At 36.1% G+C, this 13640-nt stretch overlaps 1 protein-coding gene across 5 annotated transcripts in view; it reads left to right on the forward strand.

Moving 5' to 3' along the window:
• Nucleotides 1-13640, forward strand: part of TMEM131 (transmembrane protein 131) — a 249718-nt gene that overhangs the window by 76297 nt on the left and 159781 nt on the right. For all 5 annotated transcript variants that reach the window (XM_078146325.1, XM_078146323.1, XM_078146324.1 and 2 more), the window contains exon 2: nucleotides 7677-7738. In XM_078146325.1, coding sequence (XP_078002451.1) covers nucleotides 7677-7738 — 62 coding nt within the window. The remainder of the gene's footprint in view (nucleotides 1-7676; nucleotides 7739-13640) is intronic.

Below are 13640 nucleotides of genomic sequence, written 5' to 3' on the forward strand. Positions count from 1 at the left end.
AGTGTTTGGTCTGAGGCCGGATTTGAACTCAGGTCATCCAGACTTCAGGGCCAGTGCTCTATCGACTGTGCCACCTACCTGCCCCCAAATAATATTTTTTTAAAGACAAAAATAAAAAGGGGAAAAAACGAACATAACTCATGTACATTAGCAATTGTACATTTAGCAGTCAGAACAAACTGATTATACAATTAACTGTGTACTGATGTACATTGAAAAAAATCCAAAAACATATGTAATAAATAATACTTATAGACCTTCCACCCCTACAAAGGGGTAGGAATGTGTTCCCATATCTCCTTTGAGCCATGGTTGTTCTTTATAATTTTGCTACCTTCACTTTTTTTGTTGTTCTTTTGTTTAACACAGTGACACGTTGTTATTGTATGTATTGTTTTACTTTATATTGTCTAAATTTCCCTATGCTAATTTGATCAAAATTCAGAGAATGGAAGAACAAACTGTTAAAATAAACAAGATGAATTTACAATGAATAGATGAGAGTTTGCTTAATCAATGAAGAAATTAACTGAGGGGAAAAAACCAAATCAAAGTAGCAGAATGCAGAATAAATTTACAAAATTCATCAGCATTTTTGCACATTTGCACACTAATAGAAACAAGGAGGAAAAAACAAAGTGATTTTAATTTTGAAGTAACAATGCACAAAATACCTGGGTGTTAGTCATATACATATGTATATACTATAAGAAGTCTTTATAAAAATAAGGAATAAATAATTGGAAGGATATTCGATTTTCCTGACTAGACTATGCAGATTTAGAAGTACTACCAAAATTTATCTGCAGCTTCATTGCTGTGCCAAACTACCAAGAAAACACAAAATAATATTTCTGCAGAAAAACAAAAAGACAAGTATTTTGAGGTAAATAATACTTCTGTCCTCTCAAAAAAAAAAAAGATTGAATAAGAGCTAATGCTACAGATCCCAAACTATTAATCAGTAATTTCCAAACCTATTTGATTCTGGTTTAAAAAAAAATAGAAATCTGTAGACCAGTGGATTGATAAGCAAGATCTAGAAGTAGGCAAGACAACAACTGAGCATGTGATAAATCTTTGCACAGAAACCACAGGGGTGAAGGTACTCGGTTGGACAAGAACTCTTATAATCATTCGAAAGCATCTACCAGAAGATAGTCTGAAATGAACATATTTCAGTAGTTGAATGCCAGATGGAGAATCTAAAGGAAAAGGTTATGTAGCAAAATGAACAAAGTACTATTTTCTTTTTTTTGTTTTTTGGTTAGGCAATGGGGTTAAGTGACTTGCCCAGGGTCACACAGCTAGTAAGTGTTATGTGTCTGAGGCCGGATTTGAACTCAGGTCCTCCTAAATCCAGGGCCGGTGTTCTATCCACTGAGCCACCTAGCTGCCCCACAAAGTACTAAAGGAGATGGGACATTCACAATTTTCACAATTCTCTTGAGAAAGGAAAATTTATAGTCAAACAGGTGACTATAGGACAGAGACAGTTTTGTTTACTTAAAATTTGAGTTTTTGTATGAACAAAAACAATAAAGCTTAGAATAAGAAAAGTAATTGGTTTCTTTTCCCAAATTTTGAATCAAATGTCTCTAATAAAAATGTGATATCCAAAATTTCTAGGGAATCCACACATATATAAAACCTGAATTGCTTTCTGATAGTCAAAAGATATGAATTGATGATTTTCAAAAAGATGCAAACTATCATCAACCATATGAAAAAATATTCTGAATTATGGATAATAAGAGAAAAGCAACGTGAAACAAGACTGAGGTATTACCTTCCACTCACTTAATTTGCAAAAGTAGTAAAAGAAATAGAAATTCAATATTAAAGGGATTGTGGGAAGACTGACCAGCACATAAATATACCATCTGGACTATGCCAGAAAAGTGACTAAACTATGCATACTCTTTGATCCAGTGACCTTACTGTTTGGTTTATATAACTAAAAAGGTAGAAATAAGTGTCTCATATACTGTTGTTAACTAGTCATATCCAACTTTTTGTGACCCCATGGACCATAGCACATGAGGGCCTTCTGTTCTCCACTGTCTCTCAAAGTCTGTCCAAGTTCATGTTTGTTGTTTCCATGACACTATTTTTCCATCTCATCCTCTGCTGTCCCCTTCTTACTTCAGTATTTCCCAACATTAGGGTCTTTTCCAGTGAGTCTCATATATGGCAAAATATTTGTAGTAACACCATTTGTGCTAACAAAAATATGGATTCAAATTATGTGTCCAACAATTAAGGAATTGCTGAATAAACTGTCATATGAATATAATTAAACATTTTTATGCCATGAGGAATGACTTATATGAACTAATGTAGAAAGAAAAAACCAGAAGAAGTAAATATAATTACAGTGGAATCAACAGGGATAAGTACTATAAAACAAGATTCCTCACAGTGTTGTTTCTAGTTTGGGGTCTGTCTCACTCCAGCTCACACAGCTAAGCTGAATTTTTTCTTAAGAAATGTTGTACTGTAAGAGTGTAATATGTACTATCAGCTCCAATTTTGTTAGGTGAGTTTGCTTGACTGTTTAAAAGAGGGAACACTATAAGAAGACGGAAGTGTTTATTTGCAAACAATTACATCAAAATATATTGCTTAAAAGAAAAAGAAAGATGTGAATTCAGAAAACTGGATTCTAGTCATGTCTGCTCTTTATTACTAATATGACCTTGCGGGTTAGCCTCTCAGAACCACAGAATCCGAATCTTTGTCATAGTCTACCTTCTCTGAATTTCTCATAGGATTGTTCAGAGCATCAGTGAGAAGATGAGTGGGAGAGACAACAAAACATGAGGATATATGTGTGCATGTACACACAGATACACATATGTGCATACATATGTGTTTTACAGATATAAAAAGACACTAGTCTTCCCATTTTAAATTTGTCATTTACAAGTAAATTTGAATGTTTTGTGCCTTTCTAAAGGGTGTGTAAAGGAGAAAGCCTGACCAACTTTTAAAAAATGTTTTTTAAAAAAGGTATCTACTCAGCTATTGAAAGATTTAGAAATGTTCCCATGCTATTATTAAAGATCTCCTCTTGAGCCAAAGGACAAGGATACATTGATCACAACAATATAGACAGTCCTGCTAATAATTCATATTTTAACACTTCAGTGTACTTCTTTCCTATAAGATTCTTGCCCATGTCCTCTGGTATATCTGCCAGGGTACCTTCTGGCATCTGTGCAGTGTTATGGGGGTTTTTCAAGTTCTCTTGATACTTCATGATATGAGTGAAACATTTGAAGTCTGCCCATTGGTTATCCCTACCTCTCATTACATAACTAGCCCATTTAAAAATATATATGTTCCAAGGTTTCTCTGACATCTTTTATGTTAAATTTCCTGTACAATTCTTGTTTGGTGATGTGTCACAGACTACACACATTCATCATACACTTCTCCATTTCCTTTCTGGGTAACCCATCTTTATTTTTGAGAGGATACTGGAATATTCCATGATTTTCAGCCCTCTGACATTATGAGAAGAATAGTGTTGTTATAAAAAAAAGGGGGGGCCTTCATTTCATGGAAAACTTGGTGTCATTAAGGAGTGCAAAATTTCCTATAAGCGATCTAGCCTTCTTTCCTCCTCTTATTCAATATTGGGCCCACCTCACTATTGCTCATTGTTTAAGCTAAAGGTGTTGAGGTTCAGACCTATGGGTTGCTTATCCAGCTTCATATCAGTGTCTGGGCAGTAAGCATTTTTCAACTATCTTTTTTTTCCTCTGGTGTAGATAGTTAGGCCAAACTCTCTTGAATGATTATAAATCTCAGTTGGGAGGATTGGTGCATTTCATTTAGAACAATTATCTTCATGTAGCGTCACTGGCTGACCTCATCATTTACAGGGAATTTCTCTTCCATTTTAACTCCATGTGAGACATAGGTTCATAGATCATAAATCATAAATGGGCTTATAGATAGTAGGTGTAGAGTTGGGGTTTTTTTATGAGGCAGTTGGGGATGACTTGCCCAGAGTCATAGAGCTATGAGTGTTATGTGTCTGAGGCCGGATTTAACTCAGGTCCTCCTGACTCCCGGGTGGTGCTCCATTCACTGTGTCACCTAGCTGCCCCAGGTAAAGAATTGGAAAGGACCTTAGAAGTCATCTAGTACAAGCCCTCCATTTGTTGTTGTTCAGTCATTTCAGTTGTGTCTGACTCTTTGCAAAACAATTTGGGGCTTTCTTGGCAGAGATACTGGAGTGGTTTGCCATGTCTTTCTCCAAATCATTTTACAGATGAGGAACTGAGGCAGACAGGATTAAGTGACTTGTCCAGGGTCACACAACTAGTAAGTATCTAAAGCCAGCTTTGAACTCAGGTAGATGAGTCTTCCTTACTCTAAGCTGGCATTCTATCCACTGTGCCACCTAGCTGCCCATTCTTTGTTTAGATGAGGAAATTAAGGCCCTGAGAGGTTAAGTGACTTCCCCAAGAAGCAGGTATGAAGGGTTGGCATTATGATTCTGACCTAGGTCAGTGCCCTTCTATATTATGCTGCCTCTCACATCTACCACAATGGTGACAAACACCAATGTTGCATGTATGTCTCCCCTTTTTTTTATACCTCACATGATACCAATAGAGGGCAGTTGGACAAAATAAATTTCTATTTATATCTTTCTTTTTTATTTTTTTTATTTTTAATGAATTTATTTTTAGTTTTCAACAATCACTTCAGTAAGCTTTTGAGTTTTCAGTTTTCTTCCCTTCCCTCCCCACCTCCCTCCTCAAGATGGCATGCAGTCTGATATAGGCTCTACACATACATTCCTATTCAACATATTTCACATTGGTCAAGTTGTAAAGACATTTATATCTTTCAAAAAAATTTTTATGACTTTAACATGCACTTGAGATGTTGCAGAATGCAGAACCTTTGAATACTGTATTAAATATTTTATAGTACAGAAAAAATAAAGACAGTGGGTTTTTTTTGTTTTGTACACCTTTTAGTCATTTGTGTGAGTAAAAAGATGCCGTGTGCTGTAGAATATTGCATGTGAAAGCTTGATTCTTCCTTTCTCAAACCTGTATTAAGAATGCCCTCCCTACATTTATTATAGCCATAAAGATTTTTGTGTATGTGAGAAAATAGACATATGGATTGGTACTTTATATTCTCTCTATAACCTTTTTTCTTTTTCTTTTTCTTTTTTTTTTGTAACAATACTCAAATGAATCTGTATGTTCCTTCCAGTGATACAGATGGCAAATCATCTATATCTCCCCATCCTGTGCTATTCTTTTCCATGTGTTCCTACAAGTTTGCTACAAGAATCCACTCAATGTGAGGCACAGGATTTTTCCCAACCTTTTGGTGTCCTACCTTTTTGAAATTCCTCTTTGTCCTCAAAATTCTTTTGTCTCATTATGTACAGTACTTGATTTAGTAGTTGTTTTTTTATCTTTTGTTTGCTTTAGTTGTTTCTACTTCCTTATGTAGTATATTAGGACCTGTAATATGTCAAAATATAGTGACCTCACAGTCTTTGATAGTGGAATGGGTTTTTTATAAAAATCTTCAGACATCTGTTACATTTTTCATATATTATCTTAACAGTTTAATCTTTAAATGCCCTTGGGAGATGGTATCAGTTGGGAGATTGGTTCAGCTTCCTGCCAACCTTTCCATAAATTTGTTCTTTGTGTCTGCCGTTTCTTGCTATTTTCTGAGGCAAAGTATAGTTATCCACTGAGCTCTTCCATAAGAGTTTATTAATTAGTTTATATACAAAAGTGCTATTATGTTTGGCTCCCATGTCTCTCTGTTGGTTGAAATAGTTCCTAAACTTTCTCAGTCTCTTTATTATGTCAACTAATTTACATAGATTCTAATTTCCTAAGGAATTTTAGCTAATGTTTGTATTTGTTCTTTTATTCTTTTCCCATTTTTCATCAATTGCTTGTTTAAGTTAGTTTAAATTGCGTGTATTTTCTTCTCGCTTTTATTCTTCTAGTTTGATATTTATTTTTATCTTTGCTTTAATAAGTTGGTGGTCTGACAACCCCAAGAAACAATAATTTCTTGTTAAAATCAGTCTATTTTTTATGATCTTATTTGATACTCAGAATGTGTAATGCTACTAGCCTTTGTACTTGAAGATATGTAGGTATAAGACTTCTGTATAATTTATACTCTTGTTTTTTAACTCTTGAATCCTTTCCCAAATTTTTTTCTCCTTTTTAACCTATCTTTGTTTTGAAGTCACCAAAATTAAGGCATATGCTGACTTGATCTGAAGGCTCTCGACCTTCTTATAGAATTTCTTTTCCTCATCATCTGCAACAGATAACTGGCACAATGAACTATAGTTATTTTCATGGTGGTCTTTTTGCTGATGCTTATACTAGCACAGCAACATGAGGTGACCAAATGGCCCATCACATGTTGTTACCTTTGGACTCATGACAAAACCAACTCTTTGCCAAACCCTTTCTTTTTTTGGTCCAAGGACAAACTTGTGACCTTTTCCCCCCATTTAGTTGTCACTTCATTGTGGCTTCTGGCTTCATTTTCTTTATTTGAAAAACAAAATTGACATAACACTTACTAGCTGTGTGACTCTGAGCAAGTCACTTAACCCTATTGCCTAGCCAAAAAAAAAAAAATTGACACTTTTTTTATACTGCTTAAATTTCCTTCTGTAACTCTTCCTCCCCACCTTCCCAAAGACCATTTCTTTTAACAAAGATTTTTTTCTTAAAGAAGAGGAAGAGAAAAACAATCGGCAAAACCTTTCAATACATTGAAAAAATATGTAATATTCATATTCACAGACCTTCCACCTTGGCAAAGGAGTAAGGGGAAGTGTCGTCAGGTATCTTTTCTTTGGAGCCATTCTTCTTTATAGTTTTTTTAGCATTTACTTTCAGTTCTTTTATGGTAGTTCTGTTTGCATTATTGTAATTGTTGCGTGTAGTGTTTTCTTGGCTCTGTTTACTTTGCTCTGCATCAGTTTATATAAATCTTTCCATGATTCTCAGTATTCATCATAGTCACTGTTTCTTATGGCAGAGTAATATTCTAATACATTCATCACTCTTAATCTGACCAGCTGTTCTCTAATCTGTGGACATCTCCTTTCTTTCCAGTTCTTTACTACCAAAAGTGCTTTCTGGTTTTATTTTCAGTGATAATATCCAGATTAATTATACTTTAATCCCTCCAGTAGAATGCTCAATTGTTGGCTCCTGTACAAGGATCTCACATTTAGTGCACTAGCAGCTGTTTAATATTTGTAGACAGCCAAAAAAGGGGGATTATTAGCACCCCTTTTCTATCTTCATCAGTGCAGAATTGGAAGTTGGCTGCATAGGACAAAGAATCATTTTGTAACTTTCTTTGTTTCATAGGTTGTCATTGCCAGAGTTGAGAAATTCATACAAAATTAGTCATTACTTGTGAAGCCTGGTTGATAGAAAGTTAAAATTAAAACTACTTATCATTGAGGTTGTGTTATTATTATGCTGGTTATATTATTGTATTAAATGGTTACAAAATGAATTAATGTTGAACCATCAAATAAAATCTATGTTTAGAATATGACTTCAAATTTCTAGATTGTAATTATAAATTGACATTTAATTTGCATTCTTATGAATAACATTTCCTTGTTTTTATTTTCACAGCATTCATTCAATCGGATAGCATAATAGAAGTGCTACGTTTTGATGATGGAGGACTTTTACAGGTAACAAATTCTACATTAAAATATTTTTAATTTGCTAATTTAGATGTTAATCTGTGGATATTTATTTCCTTCCACATTCTTCCTTCGAAAAAATCAAAGTGGTTTCTCTGTTATACTTGAAGTTTTTCAGACTTTTGAGATTAAGCTTCAGATTTATATGAAAGAGGGTTGGGAGAGATGAAAAAGAAATTTAGCAAATAACTTACTTAAGGAACTAGCTATATTAATTCTCATGAAGACAAAATGGTATGTTAAAAAGCTATAATTCATAGTTGAATTACTTTGTGCACAAGTAGCTTCCCATATGACCTATGCAAAAAATTCTTAGCTAGAATTGTACTGTTAGTTTTTATGTTTGGGTGGCTTTGTGGTTATGGGTGGTTAATTTTTACCTCAGTGTAATTTTGTGTCTACACAAAGATTCTATTTCAGTAATTTGTCATGGAATGGAAGTTGGTAGCCTTAGCTTTTCAAAAACTAAGCCTGGTAAGTGTCAGTATTAGTTGAACTAGCAATGATTCGGACTACACTGGGGCCACTCTATGGATCATTTTAGTGGAATATGAAAAGTTTTATTGCTACATGATTGGAAACTAAATGTTGAATTTTTTAGCCATGGCAACCAGTAAAAGTCATAAAAATACAAAAAGGTCCTAAGTCCTTTTGGGCCTCCTTCAGTTGAGAAGTGATGATGGTGGAAAAGGAGGAAGATGTTAAGCATAAATTGTTCTTAGATTCTTTCAAATATTGTGTTAACTCTTGGTATTTTTAATGTATGATCTTTATCTAGTAGACAACATTTTGATACTCTGTTAGAAGATTAGGGTTAATCATATCTATATTTTTACTGTTAATGAAACTAGATGACTTATAGAAATTGCACCCAAAAGGATGGGCAACTCACAGGTTTTTCTTGTAGAAGAGAATGAGTAAATTGGCAGAGTTGGTTTTATTGTGCCCCCAGAGTCAAATGATACAATTTCATGGGTGAATTGGTTACCTTGCTTTGCAATTTTGCCAAGCAAATTAGTAACTATGAAGATAATTTCAATGTAATAGATCCATATCTATTGCACAAGATGAAGATTGAGAGAGATTCCATGACAAGCTTGAGTCTTGAAAAAAATCAAAGCTTTCATGAGGTATAGATGAGGAGGGAATGCATTTCAAACATGAGCGACATCCTGCATAATGATATAGAATTCAGAGATGGAGTGTTGTTACTAAGGACAGTTTGTCTGCAGTGTAGAATGAATGGAGAAGAAGGCTGGAAAGATAGGTAGGTGCCAGGTTGTGAAGAGTTTTGTATGCAAAACAGGAATTTTTATTTGAGTATATAGGTAATCAAGAGCGAGTGGAGTTGGATTGCAGTTATAGAACTTAAGTAAGAAATAACTGATTTCTAACGTGGAAATCATTTCGTAACCAACTCTTACTTGCTGTGAGCTATGCTGGTGAGAACAGTGGTAAAATCAATGATGAATTAGAAAGAAGGATAATGACAAGAAGATACTACATATGATTGGATATCATCTCCAAAAGAATTTGTTATTCTAGACCTAAAAAATGTAAAAGTGAAGACATTGATTCTATCACCATATCTTAAAGAATGTTAACCCATGCATTCATGTTTGTCATAGTAAAGGAGCTGAAAGAACCCAGAAATTACTGAAGATAACAAACTCACAGTAGAAGACATACAAATATGTCTTTGTTTTGTTTTGTTTGTATAACTATAAGGAAGAAGATTACTGAAGGTTACAAACAGTGTCCCCATACAAAACAGTTAAAGATAGTTGAAGAAAACAAACCTGAAGATAGTTATGGCATTAGCTATAGCTAAGCCTGATCACCAGGTAACATTTATAGAGGAACATAGAAGGCAACAAACATAAATAAAATGAGGTAGGTCAGCCTTCATTTTTTGTGGTGTTCTAATCTCATTAGCAAAGATAGTGGGGACCACTACTACCCTGGGACTTTTCCACTCTGGTATCTGCTGTGCTGGGTGAAGAAAGGACAGTGACACTTAAATGAACCTAGGAAATATGGCTGAACTTACAAAAATATCTGTAGAATAGATAATGCTAAAGGCAAAAGCAATTTACAGGTTCTCAAAGATTTATCTTCAAGATATCCCAAAGATGGGATCCCAAAGATTGTAAAAGAGTGTAAAGGATCATGGTTGCTAATATTCTACCCAAAAAAGGTTACTGAAGAGACATTTTAAAGTACCAACCCATATGCCCTGTCAGTTTTGTTGAGGGCAGTTACTCTTTTGCCTTTCTTTGTATCCTCAGCGCTTAACATAGTGCTAGGCATGTAGTAAGTTCTTAATAGATTTTTTTTGACTAGCCATCAAAATCCCTATGAAAATAGCTTTTGTGTGTGTGAAGGGCATCTTTGAAGAAAATGTTTGATGAAACAAGCTGACTTTGATAGATGATTTTACATAGTAGACCACATGTTCACATCCACGGAGTGGACTGAGAAGGGTAATAAAAATTAGACCCCCTGATATGCGTATTCTTTTTACCAAAAAAAAAAAAAGAAGAAAGACAAAACCTTGACCACTTGACTTCATATAATTAAATGTACCTTTAAAGGCTGTCTTCAAGTAAATTGTTATCACTACATTTTTTAATATCATCTGGAGAGACTTGAGGCAGGAGGATCAATTAGGAGGCTGTTGTAATGGTCTGGGGAAGAGGTAATGAAGGTCTGAAGTTGTGTGGTGGCTTTGTGAATAGAGAAAAGGGGATAGATGTAACATGTTTAGGAAAAGTTGAAAATATTTGGGAATTAATTCGATATGTGAGGTGGGGGAAAGTGAGACATCAAAGATGACACCAAAGTTATGAGAACCTGGGTGACTGAAAAGATGGTGCTGTCCTCCACATTAATAAGGCAGGTTGAAAGAACAGTGGTTTTTTTAGGGAAAGACAATATAATGAGAATTAATGTGGATGATAATGTATCTGCCTGGGCAGTCTTTTGGGACTCACTCTGTTCAACCCAAATGAAAAGGGTTTGGGGGAAACAGGGTTGGCAGCTAGGTGGCACAGTGAATACAGCACTTGGACTTGAGTCAGGAAGACTAGAGTTCAAATCCCACCTCCAACACTTATAGCTGTATAACTCTGGGCAAGTCATGTAACCTCTATGTGCTTCAGTTTTCTCATCTGTAAAATTGGTATAATGATAGCATCTACCTCCCAGAGTTGTGAGAATCAAATGAGGTAATATTTGTAAAGTGCTTAGCATGGTGCCTGACACATAGTAAGCACTGTATAAACAGTGAGGATGAGGCAGCACTCTTATTCACAGGTCACTTCACCAGCTCAGGGTCTGCTGGAAAGTGTTCGTGGCAGCCATCATATCTGGTAGGTTAAGGGTCAAGGGTACAATTTTCCCAATGGCTACTGCACAATTTTTGCTGTGTATGCCTTGGAACCCTGAGGGGCCATAGTGTGGCTGTGAAGGCAGAAGGTTTGGAGCAGGCACAGAAGAGAAAGTGGGGGGCGTCAGTGAGGGACTGTTAAGAGATGGAAGCAGGTGTAGTTATGTTGAAGACAAGACCCAGGATTGGCTATCACAACAGGAATGGGATGTAACTCATCTTTCTACCTTCTCTTAGTGAATTACACGGCCCTAGATGTCAGTCTGTCAACAATCCTAGGATAAGGGAATCCTCTCCCACCCTAGCTTCCATTTTGGAGAACATGGCCATAGAGGGTAGCAAATTCCCATACTTTTTCAGTTCACAGTCCTTAACATCTTATATGCATGTTCTAGGATGTCCAGATTACCTGAACTGAGCTTTCTTTGGGCTGTATCTCAACAAATCAAAAGGTATGTTGCCTATCTGGTAACAGTGTTCCTTTTAAATTTAGCAGGACCTTTATATTGTCTGATATTTTGTTAGGAATGGTGTGTTCTACTATAGGAATCATGTTCAGGTTAAGATAGATAAAATCTTGTGTGCTGGTGAAATTTTTTTTTACTGGAGGCAGTCTATTAGGAGGAGCATCTAATCCCAGAACCTATAAACAATAGGTATCAAAATCATATAATGATAAAGTATGTCAAGAACCTATGCTTTGCAGAGTGAAAGGTCAACTTAGCTGTTAGAATCAGAGACACTTGAGTTCAAATCCTTCCTTGGTCACTTTACTAGTTGTATGACCCTGGGCAAGTCAGTTGGTCAGTAAACATTTATTAAGTGCCTGCTGTGTGCCTAAATTGCTAAACTTCGGGAATACAAATATGAAAAGCTCAAGGAGCTTACAGTCTAATGGAGGAAGATCATACACAAAAGGAAACTGAAGAGCTGGGGGGAGGGAGGGGAGGGATGGATCTGGCATAGGGGGTGACAGAGAAATTGAAGGAGTGCAGCCGAGTGAGACATGGAGAGATGGCTGGCTTGGCCCCTATTTAAATGGAGGTTTTAGAGCTCACTTCAGCACCCTGCCTTGAGAGGGGCAGAGATACGGATGAGGAGGGAAATGCCAAGGCATCTGATTCTGTCTTGCAGAAGGATGAAGTTCCCAAAGAGTAGGTTTCTGGGGGCATGATGGAGAAGTAAGAGGAACACAGCTTCTATCTAATTATGTGGTAGAATAGGAAAAGGACTGGTTCTGGAGTCAAAAGACCTAGGCTTACATATTACCTCTCACACTTACTGTCCTTGGGACCTTAGACAAGGTAGCTCTCTTCCTTGTCCTTAATTTCCTTACCTGTGAAATGAGGGGAGTTGGAAGATAGGGCCTTATAGGTTCCTTCCGTTTCTGTGATCTCTATGGATTGGCTATGTGTAGCTTATAGAAGAACTGGCTTAGGGGATGTGATAGCTGTTTTGTAATGGAGTTAAGAGCTGCATTATCAAAACCAAACCAAACCAAATTTACTTCATCAAGCCTTCCCTGACATTTTCAGTTTCATGGGCATGGTACAGTAGAAAGATCACTAACTCTGGAGTCAGAGGACCTGACAATCCCATTTCTGATCCTTCTTACCTTTGTGACCTTAGGCAAGGTGGGCCTGAGTTTCCTCTGTAAATAAGATCATTGGGCTGGATAGGTTCGAAATTCCCATCTAGATCCAGATGCATTTGAGTTATTTTGGTTTTTTTAGGGTTTGGGTCTTTTTTTAATAAAAATGATATTGTATTTAAAAATGTAAGAGTCATTTTTTGCTAGGGCAGCCAGAACCCTGCTCTAAGCAGTAGGGAGCTACTGAAGGTTTTTTGTTTTTTATTAGGGAATGATATAATCAGACTTATGCATTATTAGGAAGATTGTTTTTGGCATCTGTGTGAAGGATGGGTTGAAGAAGAGGAATGTTGAAAGTACAGAGATCAGCTTAGAAGTTCTATAATAGTCTTTCAGGGGTGGGGAACCTGTGTCCTCAAGGCCACACCTGGCCCTCTAGGTTGCCCTTTGACTGAATCCAAACTCCACAGAACAAATTCCCTTAATAAAAGGATTTGTTCTGTAAAACTTGGACTCAGTCAAAAGGCTGCACCCAAGGGCCTATCACCCTTGGGTGATAGGTGAGGACCTGAATTAGAGTAGTGAGTGTGTGAGTAGCTAAGGGGGAATGAATGTGAGAAATAGACTCCTCAGGATTCTTCAGTAGATGTGGTAAGTATGTGGTGGTAGTAAGAGAAAAGTCAAAGTATACTTGGATTTCAAGATTGTGTGATTAGGATGCTTATTTCATTTTATTTTTTTAAGTTTTCAGCATTCATTTCTATAAGATTTTGAGTTCCAAATTTTCTCTCCATATTTCCCCTCTCCACACCCCCCAGGATGATGTGTATATTGATATAGGATCAACAGACACATTCATATTAAACCTGTTTTCACATTAGTCATGTTGTAAAGAAGAGTTAGAACCAATA

The sequence above is a fragment of the Phascolarctos cinereus genome, unplaced genomic scaffold (genome assembly GCF_003287225.1).
Source record: "Phascolarctos cinereus isolate Bilbo 61053 unplaced genomic scaffold, phaCin_HiC Scaffold_726;HRSCAF=1367, whole genome shotgun sequence".
Lineage (NCBI taxonomy): Eukaryota > Metazoa > Chordata > Mammalia > Diprotodontia > Phascolarctidae > Phascolarctos > Phascolarctos cinereus.